General features: G+C 33.2%; 2 protein-coding genes and 1 long non-coding RNA gene across 7 annotated transcripts; 2 read left to right on the top strand and 1 right to left on the bottom strand.

The window, feature by feature from the left end:
• Positions 1–1,320: 1,320 nt before the first annotated feature.
• Positions 1,321–23,157, bottom strand: LOC146903021 (uncharacterized). 3 transcript variants are annotated; one of them, XM_085739345.1, is made up of 4 exons: positions 22,644–23,157; positions 14,461–16,772; positions 2,025–2,799; positions 1,321–1,913 (listed from the first exon to the last, which is right to left on the bottom strand). In XM_085739345.1, the coding sequence occupies exons 2-4, from the start codon at positions 15,911–15,913 to the stop codon at positions 1,742–1,744; spliced, it is 2,400 nt and encodes a 799-aa protein (XP_085595471.1). In that variant the 5' UTR covers positions 15,914–16,772; positions 22,644–23,157; the 3' UTR covers positions 1,321–1,741. The 3 variants fall into 3 exon arrangements, with proteins under 3 accessions (XP_085595471.1, XP_085595470.1, XP_085595473.1); XM_085739344.1 differs by having other exon boundaries at positions 14,461–15,945; XM_085739347.1 differs by lacking the exon at positions 22,644–23,157 and adding an exon at positions 20,326–20,567 and having other exon boundaries at positions 14,461–15,945.
• LOC146903023 (uncharacterized) lies at positions 5,074–9,304 on the top strand. Its single transcript, XR_015024211.1, has 3 exons — positions 5,074–8,162; positions 8,493–8,648; positions 8,969–9,304. It is a non-coding gene; the product is annotated as an uncharacterized LOC146903023 (long non-coding RNA).
• LOC146903022 (arginine--tRNA ligase, chloroplastic/mitochondrial-like) lies at positions 16,360–21,989 on the top strand. Of its 3 annotated transcripts, none has more exons than XR_015024210.1 (6): positions 16,360–16,499; positions 16,652–16,810; positions 17,077–17,124; positions 17,230–17,383; positions 17,843–19,072; positions 19,163–20,365. XR_015024210.1 is itself a non-coding variant. In XM_085739348.1 (4 exons), exons 1-4 carry the CDS (start codon positions 16,795–16,797, stop codon positions 17,984–17,986), a joined length of 333 nt encoding a protein of 110 aa, XP_085595474.1. In that variant the 5' UTR covers positions 16,694–16,794; the 3' UTR covers positions 17,987–17,993. The 3 variants fall into 3 exon arrangements, 1 of the variants encoding a protein (XP_085595474.1); XR_015024209.1 differs by lacking the exon at positions 16,360–16,499 and adding an exon at positions 21,069–21,989 and having other exon boundaries at positions 16,694–16,810; positions 17,084–17,124; positions 19,163–19,296; XM_085739348.1 differs by lacking the exons at positions 16,360–16,499; positions 19,163–20,365 and having other exon boundaries at positions 16,694–16,810; positions 17,084–17,124; positions 17,865–17,993.
• Positions 23,158–24,332: the final 1,175 nt, after the last annotated feature.

Below are 24,332 nucleotides of genomic sequence, written 5' to 3'. Positions count from 1 at the left end.
GTTCGAATTTGTGTCCGTAATGTTGAATTTAAATGAATCTGTGTTATGTGTAACTTGAATCGTTTATGTGAGATTATGTGATTTTGAGAATTTAAGGACTAATTGATGTAATTTAGATCATTTATGTGTCATTAAGTGTGATTAAGTGATTACGGGTCATTACCGGCGAACTTGTGTAATTTGGATCGTTTATGTGTGATTATGTGATTTTGAGAAAAATGATGAATTTGGGTAATTTGGATCGTTATGTGATTTTGGGACTTTAAGGACAAATTCATGTAATTTGGATCTTTTACGTGTCATTAATTGTGATTAAATGATTACGAGTCATTACCAGCGAATTTGTGTATTTTGGATCGTTTATGTGTGATTTTGTGATTGCGAGAAAAACGATGATTTTTTGTAATTTGGATCGTTTACGTACGATTGTGTGATTTTTTTGTTAAACTGGCGCAATTCGGTTCAGTTATGAGTGTGTAAAGATTACGGGTCATTAATGACCTTGTTTCATTGAATGGACATCAGGACAACATTCAATGATGTACTGATATATCAGTAGCTGCGTAAGTTAACTCACGCAAGTGTTAAGCCAAGCGTGAGTTAACTCACGTGAAGAATAACACATGTGTGACTTAAGTCGCACAGCGTGAGTTAAGTCACGCATGATTATAACTAGCGTGACTTAAATCACGCAAGGGTATTTTCGAAACTTGAGTTGGGAGTGAGCAAAACTTGTTGGGAGAAAGAGCAGAATTCGCATGTAAACTTGTCACAATCACCACCAATAAGCCAAGACATCTTACACACTTAAAAATAAATATTTGTTTGATTTTTAATAAGATTTTTTTTTTGTCTTTGATGAAGTGGTAATCCATTGAATTAAACGCATGATTATAACTGGCGTGACTTAAATCACGCAAGGGTATTTTCGAAACTTGAGTTGGGAGTGAGCAAAACTTGTTGGGAGAAGCGCAGAATTCGCATGTAAACTTGTCACAATCACCACCAATAAGCCAAGACACACTTAAAAATAAATATTTGTTTGATTTTTAATAAGATTTTTTTTTTTTTGTCTTTGATGAAGTGGTAATCCATTGAATTAAACTCACGCAAACTGTGAGGTCCCGGGTTCGAACCCGGGTCATGACGCCCGACCTTGCAATTTCGACATTTGCCAGTTGTGCTAGGACTTCTAGACTTATAAGATCTTATTTGAGTTGGCTACAACACAATTGTAGACAGTCATATTTGCAGCCTACCATAATAAAAACGTTTGGTAGATAGAATTGTAAACACACTAACAAAAATAGCACCGACTCCTTAAGCAACCAACAACAATAATAATATATAAAATAAATATCTTCTCAATTTATTCAACTATATCTCATGTTTGAATGAGTTTTGCAAGTTGGATTATACTACCTCAATCCCATATCAAGTGACACACTTGACTCTGTCACACATACCGATACATAATTTTTATTTTTAATATCTTTAATTATCTATTAAAAAAATTATGAAAATGTAGTATTTTGAAAATATTTATCGAGGCGAATCCAACATCTTATATGATATTATTTATCTTTGTATATTAGTAAAAAAATATGGTTAAAGTATATAGGACAATAATGCATATTGTCAAATGAGGTCATCTAATATGGGGCATATTGGACGGAGGGAGTAGTGTTTTATTTAGACAGAGAGACCTCAAGGCATCTGCACCTTGAGATTGGCCCATCAATTAGCTCTTCTGAACTGATTTAGTTACCCTAAAAGGAAGTGCTTGTGAGGGGTTTTCCTCCAACCATTTCTTCTCTGCTATCAACAATTCAACCAATTGAAGGATTTTATTTTTAGTGCGAAACTTCAAAAATAGGGGTCCATGCTTTTGTAATCTATGAGCCAGATCCTCCCTGACAACACAAATAACATGTAGCAAAATATTAGTAATAAATTATGCCATCAACAAGTAGCTAAATAATGATCATCATACTTTTGAAGAAAGTACTACAAAACTAGCAAACCTGCTTGTTGACCGGGAAATTTGACGTGATCCTCTAGACGTGAAAACAAAAGATTCCACTTCATCCCAAAAGGAATCAGTAGAAAATAACACAGGCCTTCTTGAATGATTAACATCCCTCTGCTCATTATTCTTCTCAGCATTAGATGTTGTTGATGGCATCAAACGCACACAAAAATTATCATCTCCTATATACAAGAGTTGTACATCTGGTATAGATGCTAGAATGTTGGAAAGCTTTTTACGATCAGGTAAGCCTCTACCAAAACAATCTCCCAAATGGAAATTAAGATCTCCAATGGAGATCCCATTCGGGTACGAACTCAATACCTTCCTAATCTTCTTAGAAACCGACTGTTGAACATAAATTAACTTTATGTACGACGAAGGATCGAGGATCTTTGCATTTTGTGAAGATGTGGGTTCCTCAGCAACTGAGAAGGGGTTTTCATGAGGCACCTTCGAGTTTCTATACCACTCGGGAGGATATTCAAGAGGCGTCTGCTCCCGCTTCCTAATATACCAATGAGGAGGATGGTTGAAATATTTTCCAGTAAGATATTTCCCCTTGAGCACTGAAGACCACTGCCACACTATAGTTGCTACTTTGCAGATATAACCATCAGTTTTTCCTGGACATGCAAGCAAGAAGTTGTCATTCCGACGTAATGTGCTGGAGAAGTAGAAGTCTTTGTCACCAAATATCAAAAAGAGATGTCTGCGTGGGGGATTTTGAGAAAGCCAATCCATTAAACATTTGTTCTTGTTCTTTCCACCTGAAACAAAGTAGTTAAAGGTCATTATTATTTTAAAAGATAAAAAATAAGATAAGATTGAATGTTTACTGCGATAGTTGGGGGAGTTTTAGAGGTGGTTGGGACTTTTGGTGTTGGTTAGGGTCGGTACAGCAGCGGTTGCTGCTTCTGTTTTGCGGCAGGGACTGTTTTTTGGCCGCTGCCCTTTTCTGTTTTCTGTTTCTTTGTAGCTGTTTGTTTGGGGTGCATTTTTAGTTTTGGGGACCTGTGTGTTTTTGATGTGGCGTTTATGCCCTCCTCTTTGTACATCTTGTATAATTTGGTGTTTAATACACACACACACACACACACACACACACACACACACACACACACACACACACACACATATATATATATATAAGCTGTTTTAAAATAAAAAAAAGGCTAAAATATGGTTTTGGTCCCTGCAAATATGCCTCGTTTTGGTTTTAGTCCCTGTAATGTTTTTTTTGTTGTTTTTGGTCCCTGCAAATATGCCTCGTTTTGATTTTGGTCCCTGACCCCACTTTTGTGATGATTTGCACATGTGGCACATGATGACTGAACCCATTTATTAGAAAAATAGTCCCTGCAAAATCTTTTGATTTTTAAAAAGGTCCCTGCAAAATATTTTGCAGGGACCAAAAACAACAATTTTTTTTTACAGGGACTAAAACCAAAATGAGGCATATTTGCAGGGACCAAAACCATATTTTAGCCAAAAAAAAAAAAAGTCACATCCATCTCAAACCATATGAACCAAGCTCCATAACAAACAAGGACACTACATTCAAACTACAAAAGAGTTGTCTACCTAATTGTGATATATAAAGAGCAATGTTCAACATTTCAAAAATTGATTCTTGATATTGGTGTATTGGTATGGAATTTCAAAAAACTTTTTTGGACTAAATAATCTTATCCTTATTATCATACTTACTCTAAAAGCTAATTAGGTCAAGCAATTGCTTAACCCTAATTGCTATGCTAATTTCCCTCCCAAAACACTAATCCTAGGTGTGTCATGCAAGCCATCAGCACATCATTAATTGCTATTTTCAAAGTTTAAAATTTGAATTCCCTCATTTCCCTCCTATATGCTGCTGACCATTGTTGCTAGGCGTGTCCCACAAGCTAATCACAATTCATTTAATGCATAGTCATTTCATCTGTTCCCAATAACACCCTCATTCAATTTCAATTCATATACACAAACTCGCCTCTATTCCCACTAACCTAATTTTACAGACTTTGTCTCCTGCCTTCAAAATTGTCTTCATTTTCCAAAGAAACAAATCAAGTCTCTACCTTCTCTTTCATTTCCTCACACATATTTTACTCTTCACCCTTTCATTTCCTTATTCAAATTCAATTGATCATCTCTATCTTTCTTCTCAATTCCATAGACAATATGTTGCCGCTGTCTCCCTCTCCCTTCACAACCTCTTCCTCCTTGGTTCTTCTGCTGCAGGTAACTTCTAATATTCTCTTTTTTGTGATTTAGGTTATCAAATTGCAAAAAGAATTATCTTATTTTTCTGTTTGTTTCTTTTGAATTTTCTTCAATTCTTTCCTTCATTTGTTCAATTTCGTGTAAATTACCCTGGACTAAGTGTGTTTTTCGTCTGGGTGATGATATTTTGGTATTTTATGGTTTTTACAGCAACATGTAAGTTTTTGTATGCTTCTTATTAGGAATCTGTGTTTTTTTGTTGGTTTTTAGCAGCAGTTTGATTTATTCACACTTTTGTGTCAATTCTTTGATAGGTAGCAAGCCATTCTGCTAGAGCAGTTTATACTTTGTGTTGATTGCATAAATTGATGACCAAGGTAACAAGGTACTACCTGATTTCTAATTTTGTTCTGGTATATAGAGTAAAAAAAAAAAAAATCAATTTTATTCTGATTTAGTTTTAAAGTTGATGGGTTGGTTTCACTTTGGAAGAGGATCAATTTTAATTCTTTTACATCATTAAACAATGGTTTATATTGCTCTGCATATATCTCTTTTGCTTTCAAAACAACCGAGGGTAATTTGTTAGGTGTCAATCCATGGAATTAGGATGCCAGGAATGAGGGATCTTGAATGTGATTAAATAGATTTGTTTTGTTTTTTCATTTTTATTTTTCAATTCTATATACTAACCTTTGTATTTCTAATAATAACTAAATGTTGATGACAACTAAAAGAAGATTGGGATGAGGTTTTTTAGCTATTGGGATGAGGTTTTTTAGCTATAGAGTGATTTGAAAGGCATCAATTGAGTAAGATGGATTACACTTTGATGTAAACTAACTAACCGGTTTCGAGCAAGAGCAAGAGCATGAGCTATATTCTTGATGGTAATATAATATTTGAGAATTCTTTTTCCACTTTGGAGAATAAATTTTGAAAGGGATATACTTATGATTTTCATAAAGAGCTTTTTATTGTCATCTGCAATTCATTTTGTTTTAGATTGGGTTATGCTTTATGAAGAATTTCATGGCTTACTAATTTTTAAGACCTCGCTAATGCACTTTCATATTTTTGTTCACTACAATTTCATATTTCAGATTGGGTATTAAGCGATTCTACCTCAAGCTATGATGCAAAAAAGATGCATGTCAATCATGATTTAGTTCCTAGCCAACAAAAGAACCCAATAAACGTTTGGTTAATAAGTTGATTTCATAGTGAAATATCATTATTCATTACAGTAATGGAAGCCCAAACTCATGTTTATGAATCATATATTAGCATATACGATAAGTTCTGATATATACTTATGTTTACAGATTTTTATTGCCTGTTTTTGCTGGCTGTTTTGTAATTGTCTCCTGCTGGTTTATCACTATAGGTGACTACAGTTTAGCACTTTAGTGTCGTTGGGTTTGGCTTATTTTCTTAGGGGCAGTTTCTTATGTTCTCTTAATCTCATTTCTTTTGTTTCTTATGCTATACGATATCCATTTAACGCATGTGGCTGTTGTTGTGGGAGATTTTGGTTGTTTCTTTTAATACACAAGTGTCGGAATTTGTATTTTAGCCTTAGTTTCTGCAGGCATATTGATTTGATTAATATTTCTGCAGGCTGGAATGTTGATTCAGCAGGAACGTTGGTTTCAATTTATCATATTTACTAATGATTGCTCTAATGTTTGGGAATTTTGCAGTTGGTGTTATCAAGTAAACAAAGTTATGAGTAGTAGTAGTTTGATAGTCATAATGATAGGTGTGACTTTCGGTTTAACTTTAGTAAAATATTTTGTACCTCTGTGTTTGCTGGTAGTGTACACCATTGTAATACCCCTTCATTGGCTATGCCTAATTTGCCTTGCTCTTTATGTTTGTTTCTACACAGTTCTAAAGAAGTACATAGAGGGAAAAATCTTATATGTTTGCTTGAATGCATGGAAATTTTAAGAGTTATATGTAAGTGTAGAACTCATCAATGAATCTTTTGCGTAATTTTTCATTTAGTTGATTAGTGGAATTATTTTTTATGGAGCTCTCACGCAAGAATAGAGGCAGTAATGAGGGAGCTCTCATGGGAAGAAATCAAGTGTTGTTGAAATATTGCTTGAGATATGATGTGTTTGTTCAACATTGCAATTTTAGAGTTTTGATTATTTAATGGTCATGTTGCAAATTTATGAAGAAAAAAAACATATGTTGAGAATTATTTCATTATTATGCTAAAAGCATGTTCCTATTATAACTAAGGATCGTTCAAACAAAAAAAAAAACTCATGATATCTAGATAACTTAAGGAGGCTATTTCATTAAGTAGTGTGATTCAATCTAATCGAGAAGACACATAATTAGTTTGTTGCAACATTAGAGATAACTTTTTTTTTTTTCCTTCAAAGTTTTTCTCAATGGTCACAAAGTCACAATTAAATCACATTTCGATTTTCGCCTTCACTCCTCCAATTGATTTGTTTTGATAGCTTTTTGGTGGTTTAAAATTCAATCATCCACTACTTTCTAACAATGATGTAATTTAGGTAGCTTTTTTCCTCAATGTCTTATTTTCACTAAGAAATTATAGTTAAATTTCAGAAGTCCACGGTGCTGATATATGTGCTTCTGAGACAATTATTTTAAGTTTATTATTTTTTCAATTTTTAAATCATTTTTTTATATGTAGCCCAAAATGTAAGCATCATTTGCAACTCACATCATTGCAAGATTTCAATTTGAATCTGGGGCAATATGTTCGGATATCATTTGAGTGATATTGTGATTGGTGACATTGGTTAACTATAATGTCACAAGTAGTTTTTTTTTTTTTTCTTCTCTCTTTCACAAGGTATTTTTGTTTTTTTGTACACTTATGACATTGTGGTTGGCCAATGTCACCAACCACAATGTCACCCAAGTGCTACCAAATATGTTCACTATTATAATCATAAGAGAAATGCTAGGGTCAAACCCTTTAACACACCCTTTTAAACACACCCACTCATTTGAAGCCACCTCATTGGATGAAAACGGTCAAGATATCAATATGACTTCAAATGTAGTATACCGAGAAGTATTTCATAATGTAAGTTAAGTTGTGTTAAAAATCAACGATTTTGGTACGCTATTTTGATGTATTGCATTCCAATGGTAGCATCAAACTATATTACTAAAGTCGCCATTATACGACTAATATTTATTGTAATTAAAATTTTATAAAATATTACTTGCATTGATTCAGTTATAATCAACTGGCTTATTAATATAGAAAGGGAATAACAATTGTAAATTAAGCGCACAGGTGTAAGATGGTAGGACCCATGCGGAGCACGGGTCGATGGTCTAGTATAATCCTAAGCTACAATGTAAACAAATGATGCAACCCTTAACCCTAGATTTTGAGCGGGAATTTGATGCTCACAGGCTTAATAAATGTAGTTTTTGAAATTCAAATATCCAACCTATTGGAATTGTGCTCGCTTCTTTCCAAGAAATGCAGTTACCCACTTCTCAATGCAAAGGCATCTGAAACAAAGAAACCTATTTCCTTGCCTTTTTGTTCTCTCTTCCCCTCTCTCTCCCCCTCTCACGCCATTATTCTTTAATCAGAGAAAGCCATCCATTTTCAGTCCCTCTTCTCTTCTCTCTCACTCTGACCTAACCCTCCTCTGTCTCTCTATCTACGATTCATCTTTATCTCTCCCCCTTTTCTGTCACACACTTTCTCCCAAAACCATGGCTGCTTCTTCTCTCTTTCTCCACCGAAGCCTCCCTCTACCAAACTCTGATAGCTCTCTCTCCAATATGAACACAGATTGCCGCTGCCGGAAAATATATTTGTCGCACCAATCCACGCACATCTCTCCGACTCCGCAACTGCCGCCACAACAACAAATGACCTTCGTAACTGTCACCGGTAACTCACTTTCTCCCACCGATTCATGTTCATATTAATTGTGTGAATTTTGCTAATTTCGAATTTGACATTAGGGTTTGAAAATCGTTGATTTTGATGTGATTGTGTGAATTATAGTTTTTTCTTTATTGTTTGAACAATTTTTGTTATTTTTTCATAGTTGTTGTTGTATTTTGTTTCTTTCTTTGTGTTTCAGTCTCAATTCAATACCTTGCAATCATGCTGCTTCTCTATTTTTGTTCTTCTACTTGCATTATGGATGAATTTCTGAACCCTTTTTTTTTGAATTCTTACCTTTTAATGTTCTGCACTTTTTTTTTTAATTTGTAGGTTCTAATGAAGGTCCACACAGTTATATTTACTTGAATTTGAAGAGAAAAAGAGCACAGGTATTGAAAGGAAAGAATTGTTGTGTTGTAGCATCTTCCCTTAAGATGAATTTTCTGCTCCTATTCATTGTCTCCACAACTGCTAGGTTGTTTTGAGGTCAGTTTTTAAGTTTGATTTCATTTTCATGTTTCAAATGGAAATTCAATTCTCTTAACTTTATTTCATGGACATTTGATGTGGATTTGATAGTGATAACTTGAGTTGAAGCTTTCTGCTTCTTTATTTGATTGTTTTTATCTTCTCAACACTAGATTTATTACACTCGATTATTTTATTTTTATTTTGTGTTTTAGTTGAATTTTTTATGCAAACTTGCAAAACTTATTTGGAGTTTACGGATTACAGTCATGATTTCATAACTCAAATGTATTTTCTTCTTCATTGAAGTACTTGGTTTGTGATGTGTAAATGTGCAGGAGATTTTTAAGGAGCCAGTGGACCTTTTTGTTTATTGGAAGGAAGGAATTATAGCAAAACTTTAGCAAATACATGTTTGGAGAAGAGGCATTCAAAATTGTCAAAGTTAAAATGTAGCTACTGTAATAAGGGATAAAAGGACTAAAATTAGCTAGGCCAATGTTCATTGCAAATGAAAAAAGTGATCCAAAAGTAGCAGGTATGGTGTTTTGCATGAAACAAATGTAAGAGGGATGTAATTGTTTTAATATAATTCTTACATTTCAGTGTTAGATTCTTTACAATACATACAATGACTCATGCAACAAATAAAGAAGGAAATTTTTGGGATTTGATTTTGTTATATTATCTAGCTGATTATGTCTTACTCTTGCTTTATTCTGCTGCCAATTTTAGATACAACTATTATTTGTAATGCTCGCAATGACAAAATGAAATGTGTGTGATGCTTTGTAGGGAGAAGTTCATTTGTCTAGCATGATGAGAAATTCACCACTCACAGATTTATCTAATTTGATTTTGATATCTTGCTTCATAATTATTCAGCACATTAGTTTAAATGGATCTTTGTCTAATGTATCTTTTGCATTCTGTTTGTGTCCAAGTATAATTTATACTTCATTTTAGGTTGGCTATAATGTTTGTAGGAGAATCTTTGGTTTTTATTTAGTGATTGACACTTGAGTATTTTTGAGAAAGATTTGAAAAAGAGATGTTAGTTTACTAACTGACATTTACTAGAACTTTAGAGAGATTTGAAAAAGATGTCAGTTCATCAGCTTTATTATTGGAAGAATATGTGATCGAATTATATTTTTCATGCTTTTCATGTTGTCACTTTCCAATTTGGTTTTACCATTTTGTGCAAAAGGTGTCAAATGTAGAAAACTTGAATTGGTTTTACATTACTTTTCTGAGTTAATTATTCTGTTTCAGTTACATAACTTTCTTCTATTGAAGTGTTGGCTCATTCAATGGAGGTGTTTTGGTTCCAAGTATTGGCTCATTTTCTATGGAAGTGTAAAATCGGGGTGACTTTTTATAAGGGAGGCATTAGGGTTGTGTTGTAAATTGGAATGTGTTGATTTGTCTAACTAGATTAGCTTTGGCGGTCATCAATAGCTCATACTTTAGCCTTGGTAAACTAATTGATTGTTTTTATCAATTTTCAAATGATGGGATAAATACTAATCTTTATTTGGAATTTCATGACAACATAATGAACTGAAGTTGAACTATTTAACTCAAATTTTGATCCAAGTGAGTCATCCCTCTAAAATATCCTTATTAGATAATGATTAGCTTGGTGGTGGGACTGTTTTTGGGCCTTCTGTGCTGCTGTTTTGGTCTGTTATGACAGCATTGTGCGGTTTGCTGTTTTGGTGCGGTTTTGGGTACTGTTAAGGTGCTTAGTTTTACTGATTTTCTGTCCAGCTTTTCCAGTTTTTAGGGGCTGTTGCGATTGTATGGTCCTGTTTTTTATTTATGGCTATGTCGACCGCCTTTGTGTATGCACTAGGCTGCATTTGTAGTCCCGTTTCTGGCCGTTTCTGCTGTGCTTTGCAGTCGGCTGTTATAATATACGCTGTTTTAAAAAAAAAAAAAATAGAATGACCACCGGAGATTTGATAGAATATGTTCATGCAAATTTTGCACATAAGAGGTTATTTGACCAAGTTAGATCTTATATAATTTAGTAGGAACCAAGATGTGCTAATGTTACATATTATTTGACCAGGTTTTTTTTGTTGGCAGAAATGCTTTGGTTCAACCTTTGTAAGGGTCGTGAAATCAAACTTAGTGAGAATGGCTCTAATGTGCATTGAGGGTTACAATTTTTGTAGACAAGATATAGTGTGCAAAGTGTTTTGTCTTTGTCACCCAAATATTTTCTATTATATATTTTGTTTTTGTAATATACATATTGGCCGATTTGTGCCCCACAAATGTTATCTACAAAGAAAATTTTTGAATAGTATAATCACTAATAAGGGTAAAGGATATGATAATTGCAATTAATATCATATGACTATTTTTGTACATTGAGCATTCGGATCTGTAAGCCATAGATGATACTTAGCCTTGCTTCTATGCTTGCTTTTGTAGTTTCTTGGAATGATGTGGTTTGAATTTTTTAGGGGCGTACCATTTTTTTCCTTTTGTCAATTTTGAAGTCTGAGTTTTCAAGCTTTGTTGTAAGCTTTTGCTGCCACATTACCTCATGTGTGGGGTGTGCCTATCAATAAATTGTAGTCGTTTAAAAATAAAGTATTGTTTTTTATTGTTTAATTTGATTACGGGATTGCCAGGGACAATCATTTAAAAGTGCATTGATGAAATTTTGTATTTGGATGCCACTTTGTGAGTACTTTATTTTGATTTGTAACAATGAAGATTTAAATGATGCAGGTTGTACAACAAGGTCTACAAAGGTTTGCTGCATATATGAGTTTGATGGAAGCAAGTGGACATTTTGTTTATGGTTAAATTATTCTTTCATCGGTTGTTTTCATATTTCACTCTATTTCTGATTTTTAAATTTGCTGGTGTGTGTGGAATTTCTACCTTTAGGCAAAGGTACATAAATAAGCTACAATGTATCTATGCACAACGGTATTTTTGTGTGTATTTTGGATGGAAAGTTTTGCTCAGGTATTTGAAAACTTCTTACACAAATGTATGCACAAAAGTATGTGACAAAGGACTACTAACTAAAGGATGTATTACAGTAGCAACATGAATTATGAATTATACTGTTTTGACAATAAATGAATTCCATGGCAGGAACATGTGTGCAATTTCGATACGTTAATATGTAGTTCCTATGAAGTGGCTGGGTCAAGTACAAGTAAAATATGATGTTTAATTTTTTTAAGCATGTAATTAGGTGTTTAATGTATAGTTTTAATGTATATTTTTACTCGCAATTATATAATCTGTTCAGTTCTGAATTTATGCTTATTCATATTTCTTATAAGTAAATGTTGTTTATATATTGCAGATTTGGTGTTGGATGATTCACAGTTGCGGAGCTATGCATTTGCCGAAATTGAACAGTTGTTGCAATGTCATGGTAAATCTATGAAGGATGATCTATGAAGGATGATTATCCCATGATGCCTCAGCCAGATGTGTCTTTAATTCACCAGTCACGCACTAGGCTGTTGTATGATGAGATGAGATATGATCGTCATGTCTTGGAAAATGAGCACAAGAGATTGATGGAGACCATGTCTCAAGAGCAAAAGTAGGTCAGTTTTATGTTGCAATATCTAGAGTTACATCAAGAGGTGGTATGAAGATTCTAATGACTGATAAGAATGGTGTTAGCATGGGTAGCACGTCGAATGTTAACGTGAACTACTTTTTTATTGGAATTTTATTATTTACATTGTATCTGCACCATAAGAACATTATTTTCTATATTATTTGAATGTTTTGTTTTCAATAATTATGACCCATGCGGCAGCACGGGTGCAAGGTCTAGTGGTATTTAATCAGGACTTCTATGTAATATTAAAAAAATCCCATATTCAATTAGGATTTTCAAGATTCTTACAAGAGAGTTTCACAAAACTCAAATCGTATTCAGTTGAGACTTTTTACAACTTAAAAAAGAATCTATGGTATTAGGAAAAAAACACGGATTTTGGGGGATTATTTTACTAGGGGTGTGTTTGGTAAATAGAAGCTATAAGCTAGCTGATAGCTGATAAGCTAGCTGGTAGCTGAAAAGCTAGCTGGTAGCTGATGACTGATAGCTGATAGCTTATAGCTGAAAAGTTAGCTTATTAAAATAAAAAGTGTTTGGTAAAATTAGCTGTTCAAGTGACTGATAAATATAAAATGACGTAAAAGGACAATCTTTTTTTTTATAAATCATATATACAATTTTATTTAATTAATGTATTTCTTTTTAAATGTTTTAATTCATTTCAAAATATTTTCATCTCCTAAATGATAAATGTATTTATGAATTCAATTGACATTTTTTATTTAACAATTTTTTTTTACAAATTTTAGTTAACTACAGTTTCGTCACTATTGATTATATATGTTATGTAAAATTATATATTATATGAATCATGAAAAAAAGAAAAAAGGGCAGTGGCCAATCTACAAATTAAGAGCAAGCCACAAAAAATATGGAGCACGAAAAAGTATAAATAATGTGAGCAGTATTGAATAACGTGTTAAGAAAATATAAAACGTGGGTAGTTATTAATTATGAATATGGGTAGTTGTTCTATTAAAAAATAATTAATTTAAATTAATAAGGTTAAAATTGGAAGAAAATATAAAAAGCAACAAGCTAAAAGCTCAAAAGCTACTTGAAATAGCTTTTCAAAAAACGCTATAAGCTAATGGAAAAAGTTTTTTACCAAACACGTCTTATTCTATCAAAACAAGCTTATAAGCTAGTCCAACAAGCTATAAGCTAGCTTATTTGTGTTACCAAACACAGCCTAGATAGATTTTCTAGGACTTTTTAGTACAATCTATAAATACTACACCGTAAAACAATCCCACCTAAGCACATAGGACTTTTTAAATCTATCATTCCCTACTTCTAGACCTCTGCAAGTGAGTATTTCTCCTCAAAGTTTATCCATCATTATAACCATTGTTCCTATCCTATGTATTCCAAATAATGTGATCAGCTTGCTGCTATCTTCTCACTTACTGCTCTTGATTTTGTTCTCAATTTTTTAATCTTGCTATCAGCAAACTTTGTAAGGTGCTCTCATTATTTTTACCCCTGGTATTATAATCATACAGAGATGTTGATCAAAAAAATCGAAAAACAAAAAGTAATATGGAGATCGCATAAAAAAAGTAAAATTCTAGTACAATAATAATCTTATTAAGTTCTCTCTTATTAATTTTTTTATGAAGTTTCTTCTGATGTAATTGGTTTATGCCATAATCTTTTTATGCTTAATTTTGAGACTATGAATTTGCAGGGAATTAAATGATAATTGTACTAATCTATCTTTTATTTATCTCAACATTATCGTATTTTTTTTTGTTATTTTTGTCTTTGATTCTCATAAATTTTGAATGCATGCAATCATCAAAGTCTTGTCAAATCTGATAAGGCTGAAAGTCCCTTTAAATCTTATAAAGTCCTAGGATACAAATCCAATAAAATCGAAACAAAAAAGTTTTGAAAGCCTGACGGAGCCTTAAAATGTTGAAATTGGGGCCTAACTCATCATCACAAAACCGGCTTGTGAGGTGAGGATTGCCTCCTCTTTATAAACTCTTCTCAAGAGTCTTATCTATCCGATGTGGGACTTGGGTTTTTCCCAATATAAAAGTCGTGAAATTCCTACAAAGTCTTTTAAAATCTATTGGACTTCTTTCCTAATAAAATAGTCGTTTAAAATTCGAAATCAATACAGCCCTTAATTTCTAATAAATAAATAAAAACAATAGAATTGAAAATGAAGATGGTAAAAGTTTTAGCTATAAGGTAAGAAAAAAGAACCTGGAATGTGGTGGAGATTAATGCCGGATAAGAAAAGTGCTTCTTGTTTGATCTTTGAAAGTTGAGAAACATCGCCATATGCGTCAATACAAATAGGGCCCTTAATCTGGTTAGCTCTAAGAACTCCCATAATTGAAGGTGCTACATTCAAAAAGCTAATGTCGGAAGGGACGGCACAGCTGTCAAAGTCCCACCATACCGAAACCCTACATTTAAAGTTATCCCAATAAGGTTGCTGAGGATGACAAAGATCATATCCTGATGACTTGGATTCTTCAAAATGACTAGCACTCTCGTATACTTCGGACTTAGCATTGCTTCTCCAAAATGTCCACCAACTACTAATCCAACTACCAAAAGTTGAAGTAAATGGGCTACAACAAACTTCATCAACCTCCTTTGTAGTTGGAATCTCATGTTTGTTTTGCAACATGTTGCAATCATTACAAGTAGAGGGATTCTTTGAAGGGTTTATTTTTTCCATAATTTCAGGATTTACATCATCAGACTTGGCAATGTCATTGTCAGATTTTTTGGAAATATTGCTGTCATTTGGAGGAAGTTGAATCTGCAGCAATGGTGCATGAGCCACATCCACCTCCAGAGATTTTTTCTGCAACTCATCTGGAGGCCGGTGCACATTACTTTCTAACGAAGGAAATGATGGTTTACCATCCGCATATTCCCCAAGAAGTTTTCCTTGTGAAGGGAGAAAATGATCATCACCCTTGCTGCTAACACACAATGAGGATATTATGGGAACCCCATCTGCACTTCTATCCATATTTTTACCCTCATCGTGTAGATTTTGAATTACGACACAATCTTTCTGCTTATTCTTAACAGCAGATGTAGTTGATGGGACCAAGCGCACCCAAAAATTACCTCCTCCTAAATACTCGAGTTGTACATATGACATAGATACTAGAAAGTCGGAAAACTTTTTATTTCCATAGAAGCGTTTATCCAAAGGCAGATCACACTTTGTCAACTCTGCACGAAGATCTCCGATGGAGATCCCATTTGGGTGCGAACACAATATTTTCATAACCTGCCTAGAAACTGACTTTGAAGCTTCACCTAACTTTATGTCCAAGGTAGGTTTGTAGATCTCCTCCGCATTTTGTGAAGAGGTGTGCAAATCAACAAGTGAGAAGGGGTTTTCAAGAGGCACATTTGAGTTTCCATACCGTGAATTAGTTGGACCATCAGGAGGATGGTTGAAATGTTTTCCTGTAAGGTCTTCCCCCTTGAGCAACGAAGACCAGTCCCACATTATAGTTGGTGCATGGCAAAGAGCAACATGAGGCATTCCTGGACATGCAAGCAAGATATTGTAGTTGCACATTCTTAACCGGTGCAATATGCCACTACTAGAGAATTCTTCACTACCAAATATCAAAAAGAGGTGTACGGGTGGAGGATTTGCGGAAACCCAATCATTAAGATCCATAAGAAAATGCTTATACCTATTGTTCTTTCCAACTGCAACAAACAAATTAAAACATGGATTCGGGTTAATCTTATCTTAAAAATACAAATGAAAAGAAATCTGCAAGCAAACCCTAGATTTGCCCTATTTTTTTTAACTAAAATACCCCTACTGAAAGCCAAAATAACAACATTGCCATTCAGCATTGCACCAAACAATTGACCAATCAGAGGCCAGGGCAGGCAATAATACTCTGTACAGGACAAAACAGAAGGGTCGGTGCACAAACAAAAGAACCAAATTCAAACTCTCCTCTCTCTCATACGCTCCAAACCATTTCTTCCCTCCCCATTCAATCAATCTGACCTCTCTCTTTTCCTTTCTTCTTCTCCTTCTTGCTCAATTTTTTTTCACTCCCAAATCAAAAATCATCGCCCATCTCTAAACCTTCTTTGGGATTCTTCAATCTTTTATGTCATTTCCTATCACATCTATTTTTCTGTCAACAATAACTAATGAAACAAGGTTTGATCAATCAACATAGAAATCCTCTTTTTCTTCTCCCCCAGTTACTTCTTCAACTTCAGCAAACACAACCCTAAATCAGGTAAAAAGCATTTGAATTTATTTTTTTCCCTTCATTTTCCTGGATGTGGATACTGTTATTTCAATTTCATATTCCGTTTTTTCTTTCTTTCAATGTTTTTGAATCATAAGCTTTTCTTGCTGAATCTGATTGTGCATTTTGTAAGAATCAAGCAATGGATTGGGTGGTGTCAAATGTGAGCAGTTACATGAACCCCCAAAATTCAATCTCATTAAGCTGTTCACAAAGCTACTACTCCCACTGAACCTGATGTTTCCCCTTTAATTGATGCTTCTGTTTAAAAAAATTGTCAAACATGGTGATGATCAATGGTAAGTTTATGTAAATCAATTCCTTTACCCTCTGTTTGGATTTCAACTTAGTTTATTTACATGCATGATACCTTATGAAAACAACGTATAGCTTATATGACAATAATTTGAGTTTATATTAAAATAACTTATACATAAGCGCTTAATTTAGTTGTTTATCCAAATAACCACTTAAAGTTTTTGTTGCACTGTACATTAGGAAACCAAGCTTTTTTTTTTTTAAATTCTTTGTGTAGTAATAATGCATAGAGTCTGTTTGCTATAAGGTTAAAGGGCAGCGACTGGAATTCAAAAATCCATGTTCACTTGGAGAGGTATAACCAGAGATAATTTACTTCTTATTAATTATTGATTTTGGAATTAGAGTTTGTTTAATTTGATGTGTGTGTGTGTGTGTGTGTGTGTGTTTGTTTGTGTAGGCCATTATAAAAAATCTCCGTCCATCAGAAATGGTAGAATCGTGCTCTGTTGCCAGTCCTGGATTTGTGATTCATTGGATTTCTATTTGTGTGTCCTCCAATTTTCTTTTGACAACATTATCAAATTATCCGAAAGTTACTTATATTGATGCAGGTGAGCTAAACTCTTATATGCATTCTTTAGAATACTTATTTTGCGTTCTTTTCAAAGAAGTATAAGTGATATTTAGTAATGTTCTATTATTAAGGCATTTTTTTTAATGTCAAAAGTCGAGTGTGGAATCTGAAAAAGTGTATTTTTTTTTGTTGCATTTGTACTTGTCAGTTGACCTCTTTGATTAAGTTGATCGCAACTTGACATCATTGTGAGGTATCTATAAAGTAGTCAAACATGTTCCGAATTTGTTTAGGAAGCATGATAAAGAAAATTATTCTAAGAAAGTGCAAATTGAATTAACAAAAGTAGCAAACATATTTCAAGATTGAAGGTTCTAACTAATAGATTTTTTCAATGTTTTTTTGCTATAGTTTTGTTGAATAATGCATTAGCATTTGTTAGCATAACTCCAAAATATATGATAATGCAATCTATGTTTTGGATTTTTATATTCAGATGTTTGTGCTTTACTATTCAGAGCTGGTTCAAGTTAATTTTCTCCATAATTCGGAACGAGTTCGAGGTAATTTTCTTCATAATTCGGAGCTGGATTTTGGCACGTGGACTGCTATTGTGCAGCAGAGGTGTTTCAGATTGTAGCTGCTACATAGCAGTGTTCCTCCACCTCTGTGTTCTGATCCGTGTTAGTGTGTTCTAGCTGCAACATATTGGTTTATTTTCTGCTCTTAGCTTTCGTGTCCAAATGTTTTAGTTCGGTTTACAGATTTTTATTGCCTGTTTTTGCTAGCTGTTGTAATTGTCACTTGCTGGTTTTTCACCATAGGTGGCTGCAATTTAGCTATTTAGTGTTGTTAGAATTGATTTGTTTTCTTAGGGGTAGTTTCTTATGTTCTCTTGGTCTTATTTCCTTTTGTTTCTTATGATAAATGATATCCATTCAACATTTGTGGGAGTTTTGGTTGTGCTTCTTTCAATACACAAGCGTAGGAATTTCCCAAACGTTCAATGAAAAGTGAAGCCCTTGACACAAGTGAAATATTTTTATTGTTAGTGTTGTAATTCTTTTATTGGTAACTAATATTAACATGATTTTTTTACATTTTTAGGTTTAAGGTTCATATTCAAGTTGTTAATTCACCAATGAAGCATTTTTACACTAAATGTGAGTTAAATGAGCTATTAGTTATGTTTAAGCTGAATTAGAAGTTGAATCTTGATTGCAAAATGCATATTTTGACTTCATTTGGTCTTTCTTTTTCAATGTGGTTATCTAGATTAACATGTGTAATTATTCTCGGTCGTCCTTCTATTAGCTTACTTATTTCAGCCCCTTGGAAATTTTTTTGAGAAGGTATATGTCTCTATCTTTTTGAAAAATGATCCTCATTTCAAGACTACTAAGCATAAATATAAACTAAACTTTATGGGTGGAACTATTGTTTTCAAAGTCACTGTTGCTACTTAAATACCAAAAAGTCACTTTCAATTTGTGCCTTTCCTAGAGTTTTTAGCATGCTCTAAGGAGGATCGGTTACTTGGTTAGTTACTCTTATATTTTGAATAGATTATTTTCATGAGTTATTAATTCATTTCTCATATATACATGGGACAAAAGATCATATTTTTATATGTAATTGGTCATGTTGTTAAGAGAGACACTGTGAAGGAAATTTAGAAAAATGGAAAAATCAGCAAGGCTATGAATGCGGCACTAGAAGATTGAGAGTAAGTCTTAATCTATTAACATTGCACAATGCAGAATAATTGTTGATAATCATGTGCTAACTTTTTATTTGATTAATTTACACTTCATAGGGGGAATATAATTCATTGCACATTATTGGATGAATGTGTCGTGAGAATGCAACAGTTTTTGAATAATCATGATTCATCGCACACTGTGATTGTGATTGTTCTGCTGCAGCTATACAAACTTCAAAAGTACTTCGGTAAGCTATTAATATTTTGCCGACTTAAATTGATAAACTTCTTCATAGTTGGGATGCTTTTTACATTAATATTGTATTTTATTATATGAAACATGAATGTTAGTGTTTTTTTTTTTTTTTTTTTTTTGGTTTGGCCTTTTTTTGTTAACTTTTGTCGGGTATGCATGAATCATGGCCTTTTTGGCATGATATTATCGACAAATGAATTATTAGTGATGGTCTATTTTTTGTTAACTTTGCTGTTGCGTTATTTTGTAAGAAAATTTGCATATGAGTAATAGTTTGCTACCAAAAATTCTCTAGACACACTTGAAATCCTTATGCCACTAATTCCAACTATAACACTTGAAATCCCTATGTATTCCCCAAGAGAGAAAAAGAATCTGCTATTTAAAAAAAGCCTTTTAGCCAATCCATCTAGGTTTTCTACATTAGATGATCATCTACCAATTCATGTAACGTAATCTATGTATTCCGTAAGAGAGAAAAAAAAGCTGCTGCTAATTGCACGCTGTCCGTAGGAAATTTTTAAGATATTGCACTTTCATTTCTCAACTAATTTGTCACAAAAGGCCAGCAAATGATTCTGCACTTGCATTCTCCTGTCATAAAATTGCAGCTGACAAGGCTATGAAGGTAGAGATTAATAATTATCAAGGTTTCTTGCAAAATAAATCGCATATCCTAAAGGGGACAATATGTGCAATATAGCAGCAATTTGATTAGGAACATGGTCTTGAGCCTTTCAATTTGTATAAAATTGTAGGTGACAAACCTATGAAGGTAGGCGCTAATCATTATCATCAAGTTTTTATGCTCTTCAACCACTAAAAAACAGATCATGTGTGATTGTCTATACAAAGTGTTTGTGTTTTGTTGCGCACCACTTCATTTCACTCTTAGTCATTGGTTGTTTCTTGCACTATATATTGATAGATTGATTGAGTTTTAACACTCTACCTCAAACAAAAAGATATATTCTTCTAAGTACAAAACAGCTCAAGTAAAAAAAAAAATGGAAATTGTTACCTTTAATTCGTTATGATTGACTCAATTGAGAAGAACAGATTTCTGAAGATACTGCTGAAGCAAGTAACATAACACCATTTTGTGATATTACCAACTGTAAGCAATGTTTTCTTATCAATGTTTTGATGGCTGTGTAAAGTAAGGTTAGCCAAAGGTTTTATGCATACTCAGATTTTAGTACATTGTTTTTATTGAATATTTTCACAGCCACGATTGGTTAAAGTGTTCCATAATAGTTAATTGGTGTACTCAAGGTGTAGCAACTCCTACCTAATTTATGTTCCCAAAATTAGCAACTAGCAAAGAATGATATCCATGTAAAAAAGTTGCAAAATTATGCAGAAAATGTTGGGTACATTTTTAAAAGATTAGGAGCCCTTTTTATCAGGAGCTAGCTTTTTCTTTTTCTCTGTTCCTCTTTTTTCTTTTCCTTTGTTTAGCTTTGTAACCAAAAAAAAAAAAAGATTATTCCACACAAGCTTTGGCATAATTTTCTGAGTTGTCAAGTGCATTTCATGTCAAGTTGAGTACAAGTGTTTTTGGTAATTAAAATTACTTTACTGTTTATCTTCAAATAAAATATGAACTTCTTTATTTAGAAAATTTACAAAAAATGTGAAGTATTAAAAGTATACTAATTGATCCATTGGTTAAAGTTTTATATTGCAAGTAAATTAACCATAACATTTTACTATTAGATTATTTTTCCTTTCCAAATTTGGTTTGGCATTGTCTATGTGCAGGCCCTGTTTATACAACCAGAGAACTTTGCTTGGAGTAAGATTGAAGCCTCATTGTGCTTTCCAACAAATATAATGTTGCTCCTATGGAGTGGAAAACACTGACAGATAAGATACCCTTTATATTACTTTTGTTGCTTCTTTCTTCTTTAGATTTTACTTTTCATCATTCAAATTGGAACCATTTAGGCATTTTGTTGTGTTTGTAGGTAAAGTTGTTTGAAGTCTTTAGTCTATCTGGCATGAGAGATAAGTTTATCCCTGACTTTTAAGTTGACTAATTATCAAAATGTATGCATACGTCATAACTACAATTTAAAAAAAAAAATGATTGGTTGCTTTCACTTTTGGCATGAGAGATAAGTTTATCCCCGACTTTTCACTTTTGAATGGATTTTTTGTCATCCATAGTTGAGCTCCCTTAATCAGCAAACTCATTGTGGTTATTGTAGTTATTACTAATAGTATTAGCGTATCTTTCAAAAGTATGCTTTTACTTATGAGGATGGTAACTATGGTAGGAATAATTGTAGTTTTTAAAGTGTCATTTGAAGTTTTAATTCTGCTTGAAAATTGCAGGTCTTAACATTTGAAAAGTTGATTAAATGGAAAGTTGTTTGACACAACCTATCAATGATGTGGACTCTGTCGATACAATTGGTGGTGATGGAACTCTTATGCAAGCCATCCATTTAATGGATGACAATTCCCTTTCTTGGAGTGAAATCAGATCTATACATCTGAGTTTTATGTGCATGTAGTATTGGTTTTAATATTGATGTCTTGACTTTACAATTTAGGCAAGTTATGTGATCTTTTGAATTATGTCAGTTTTATTTTTGCTTTCCTCTTAACGGTGTAAAGTTTCACCATATGTTGTAATATAATTTTTGTTATTTTCTTCAAAGAAAAGTAATTTTTGAAGATCGTAAAGTTTGATTATAAGTTGTAATATAATTTTTGTTATTTTCTTAAAAAAAAAAATTGTTACATGATTATTTTAAGATATTATAACACAATGTACCCATGAAAAGTATCTGGAACACTTTCTTGAAAGAAAAGTGTAATACTTAATTTCTATATTAATAACATTCTTAATTTATCTATGCAAAAATTCATAACAACATATATTCTTCATATCCTAAAATCAATATTATACGACTTATGATTTACCTGTCCGTCACACTCGATTTAATGTGATGTTGTAGTCTTAAATTGCTAATATATTATCCACAGTCGAAAATGCTAAAGATATTCTTGACTGGTGATGAGGGTTCGGATATAAATGTAACTTCAAATGTACAAAGAATTATTTTAAAATGTTCGCTAATTAATGTTGTTAGTACTTATTATATTATAAGGACGCTTTATGTGCGATCTCTTTTTGCCTACAATACTTTGTTGTTTTTTATGTCAATTAACCATGCATTTTTCATATATATATATATATATATATATATATATATATATATATATATATATATATATATATATATATATATATGTTGTGATCATCGTTGTCCCCTGCGATCAAGTTTGTTCTAATAATAAAGAAAATGAAGGGTAAGGAAAACTCACCGGTATTTAATTTCTGTTTGACAGAAGAGGAATCGGTAATGGATCCGTGTAGAGAAATGTTGGTTGAATTAAGAGCCTCTTTGTCGACCTCAGAAGAATTAAAATCGCCATAAGCACGAATATGAATATTACCCATAATCCCGTTAGCTCTAAGGGCAGCCGTAATTGAAGGTGCTACCTTCGAATACTGAACCCCAGAAGGCACGGCACAGCTGTCAAGGTGCCACCATACTGAAACCTCAGGAAAAGAAGAAGATGATGAGAACTGACCCACTTGAATTCTGGTAAAAACCTTGCGAGAAAGACAAGAAGGGAGAAAGGAGAGATTCTTCAGAAAAAGAGGAAACATTGTCGAGGAGAAAGGAAAAGAACGATGTGCAACGGATAGATAGCTATTCAACAACAAAGAAAGGGTGGCGAAGAGAGAAGCATACGGTTGTGATAGGGTGGCTAAGTGACAATACGGCGACGGCGAAGTTGCGAATTGGAATGACAGAAGAAAGGTTTGAACAATGACTGGAAAGTTTAGATACCATAAAAAAATATAAAATTACTTTTTTTTTTTGAGCTAAATAAAATAACTTTTTTTTATGATACACAATTTTTAACAAAAAATATTTTTACCCTCCAAGTAGAATTACGCTTGAAGATAAGTGGTTGACATTACCGAATATGAGTCACTTTATTGCAACTTGCTACAATAGAGTTGTTGTTCATTTTACTTTGCCCGAAATATGTATATGTCACACATTTTTCCCCCTCCGAGGTGCTCCACCACTTAACCCACATTCCAACACCATGTGTCTTTGCTTAATTCTCGACCACTTTCTTCATTTTTTTTTTTAAAAAGAAGGTTGTACGTTATCACCGTCTTGTTGGGAATGGAACAACAACAAGATTGGTGAGACGGAGAAATTACATTTTGCTTTTACGGATAAACAAGCCGCCTTCAATGACCTCGTGTCTAAGGAGCCGAAACCGCCAAAGAAACCAACAAATGAGTACAATCCAATTATTTGTGATACTCCCAATCTGAAAAAAAAAAACAAGAATTTGAAGTCATGGAAGAAGACGAATATTACACGCTATCACTATACTACTTAGATAGGTTATGAGACTTTTTGGTCGGTGTTTGTCCTATTTTTGGTCGATATTTACACCGACGTATATTTTTTTTTTGTAGCCGGTTATGTCACGCCAATTATTGCTCGCATTTTTTGGTTTCTAATTATTCAACTATTTATTTTATCTTTCATTTGATTTTATTCTCGTACTTGTTATTTCATTATATGTTGCGAAGTGAAACATCTCTCAAGATACACAAGTTCCAATTAAAGCTCATGTCTGATACAAAGCCGCGAGAAAGAAGATCAAGGTCTTTTTAACCCCCACCGACAAGTTGGACGAGTTGAATGCACAACTCAACAAATACTTTGTCGATATTGGTGAAAATCAAAGAACAACTCATGTAGTAGCATATGTGCCATGGGTGGACTTGACAGAGGATAAGGAAAAAGACTTTTAGAAGACAATGTATTTTCCAACACTTACCGAAGATGATAGAGACGTTGATTACATGTTTAGTTTAATGGTTGAAAATAACATTTTACATCTTTATGTCTGATCCATTGAAGTGCAATATTTATGAATGTGTAATAGTGTAATGTGTTCGAATTTGTGTCCGTAATG

This window comes from Medicago sativa, chromosome 8 (assembly GCF_051527215.1).
Source record: "Medicago sativa cultivar Bolivia chromosome 8, Bolivia_mono, whole genome shotgun sequence".
NCBI lineage: Eukaryota > Viridiplantae > Streptophyta > Magnoliopsida > Fabales > Fabaceae > Medicago > Medicago sativa.
Note: the sequence above shows the minus strand (reverse complement) of the source record. Positions and strands in the feature narration are given on the sequence as shown.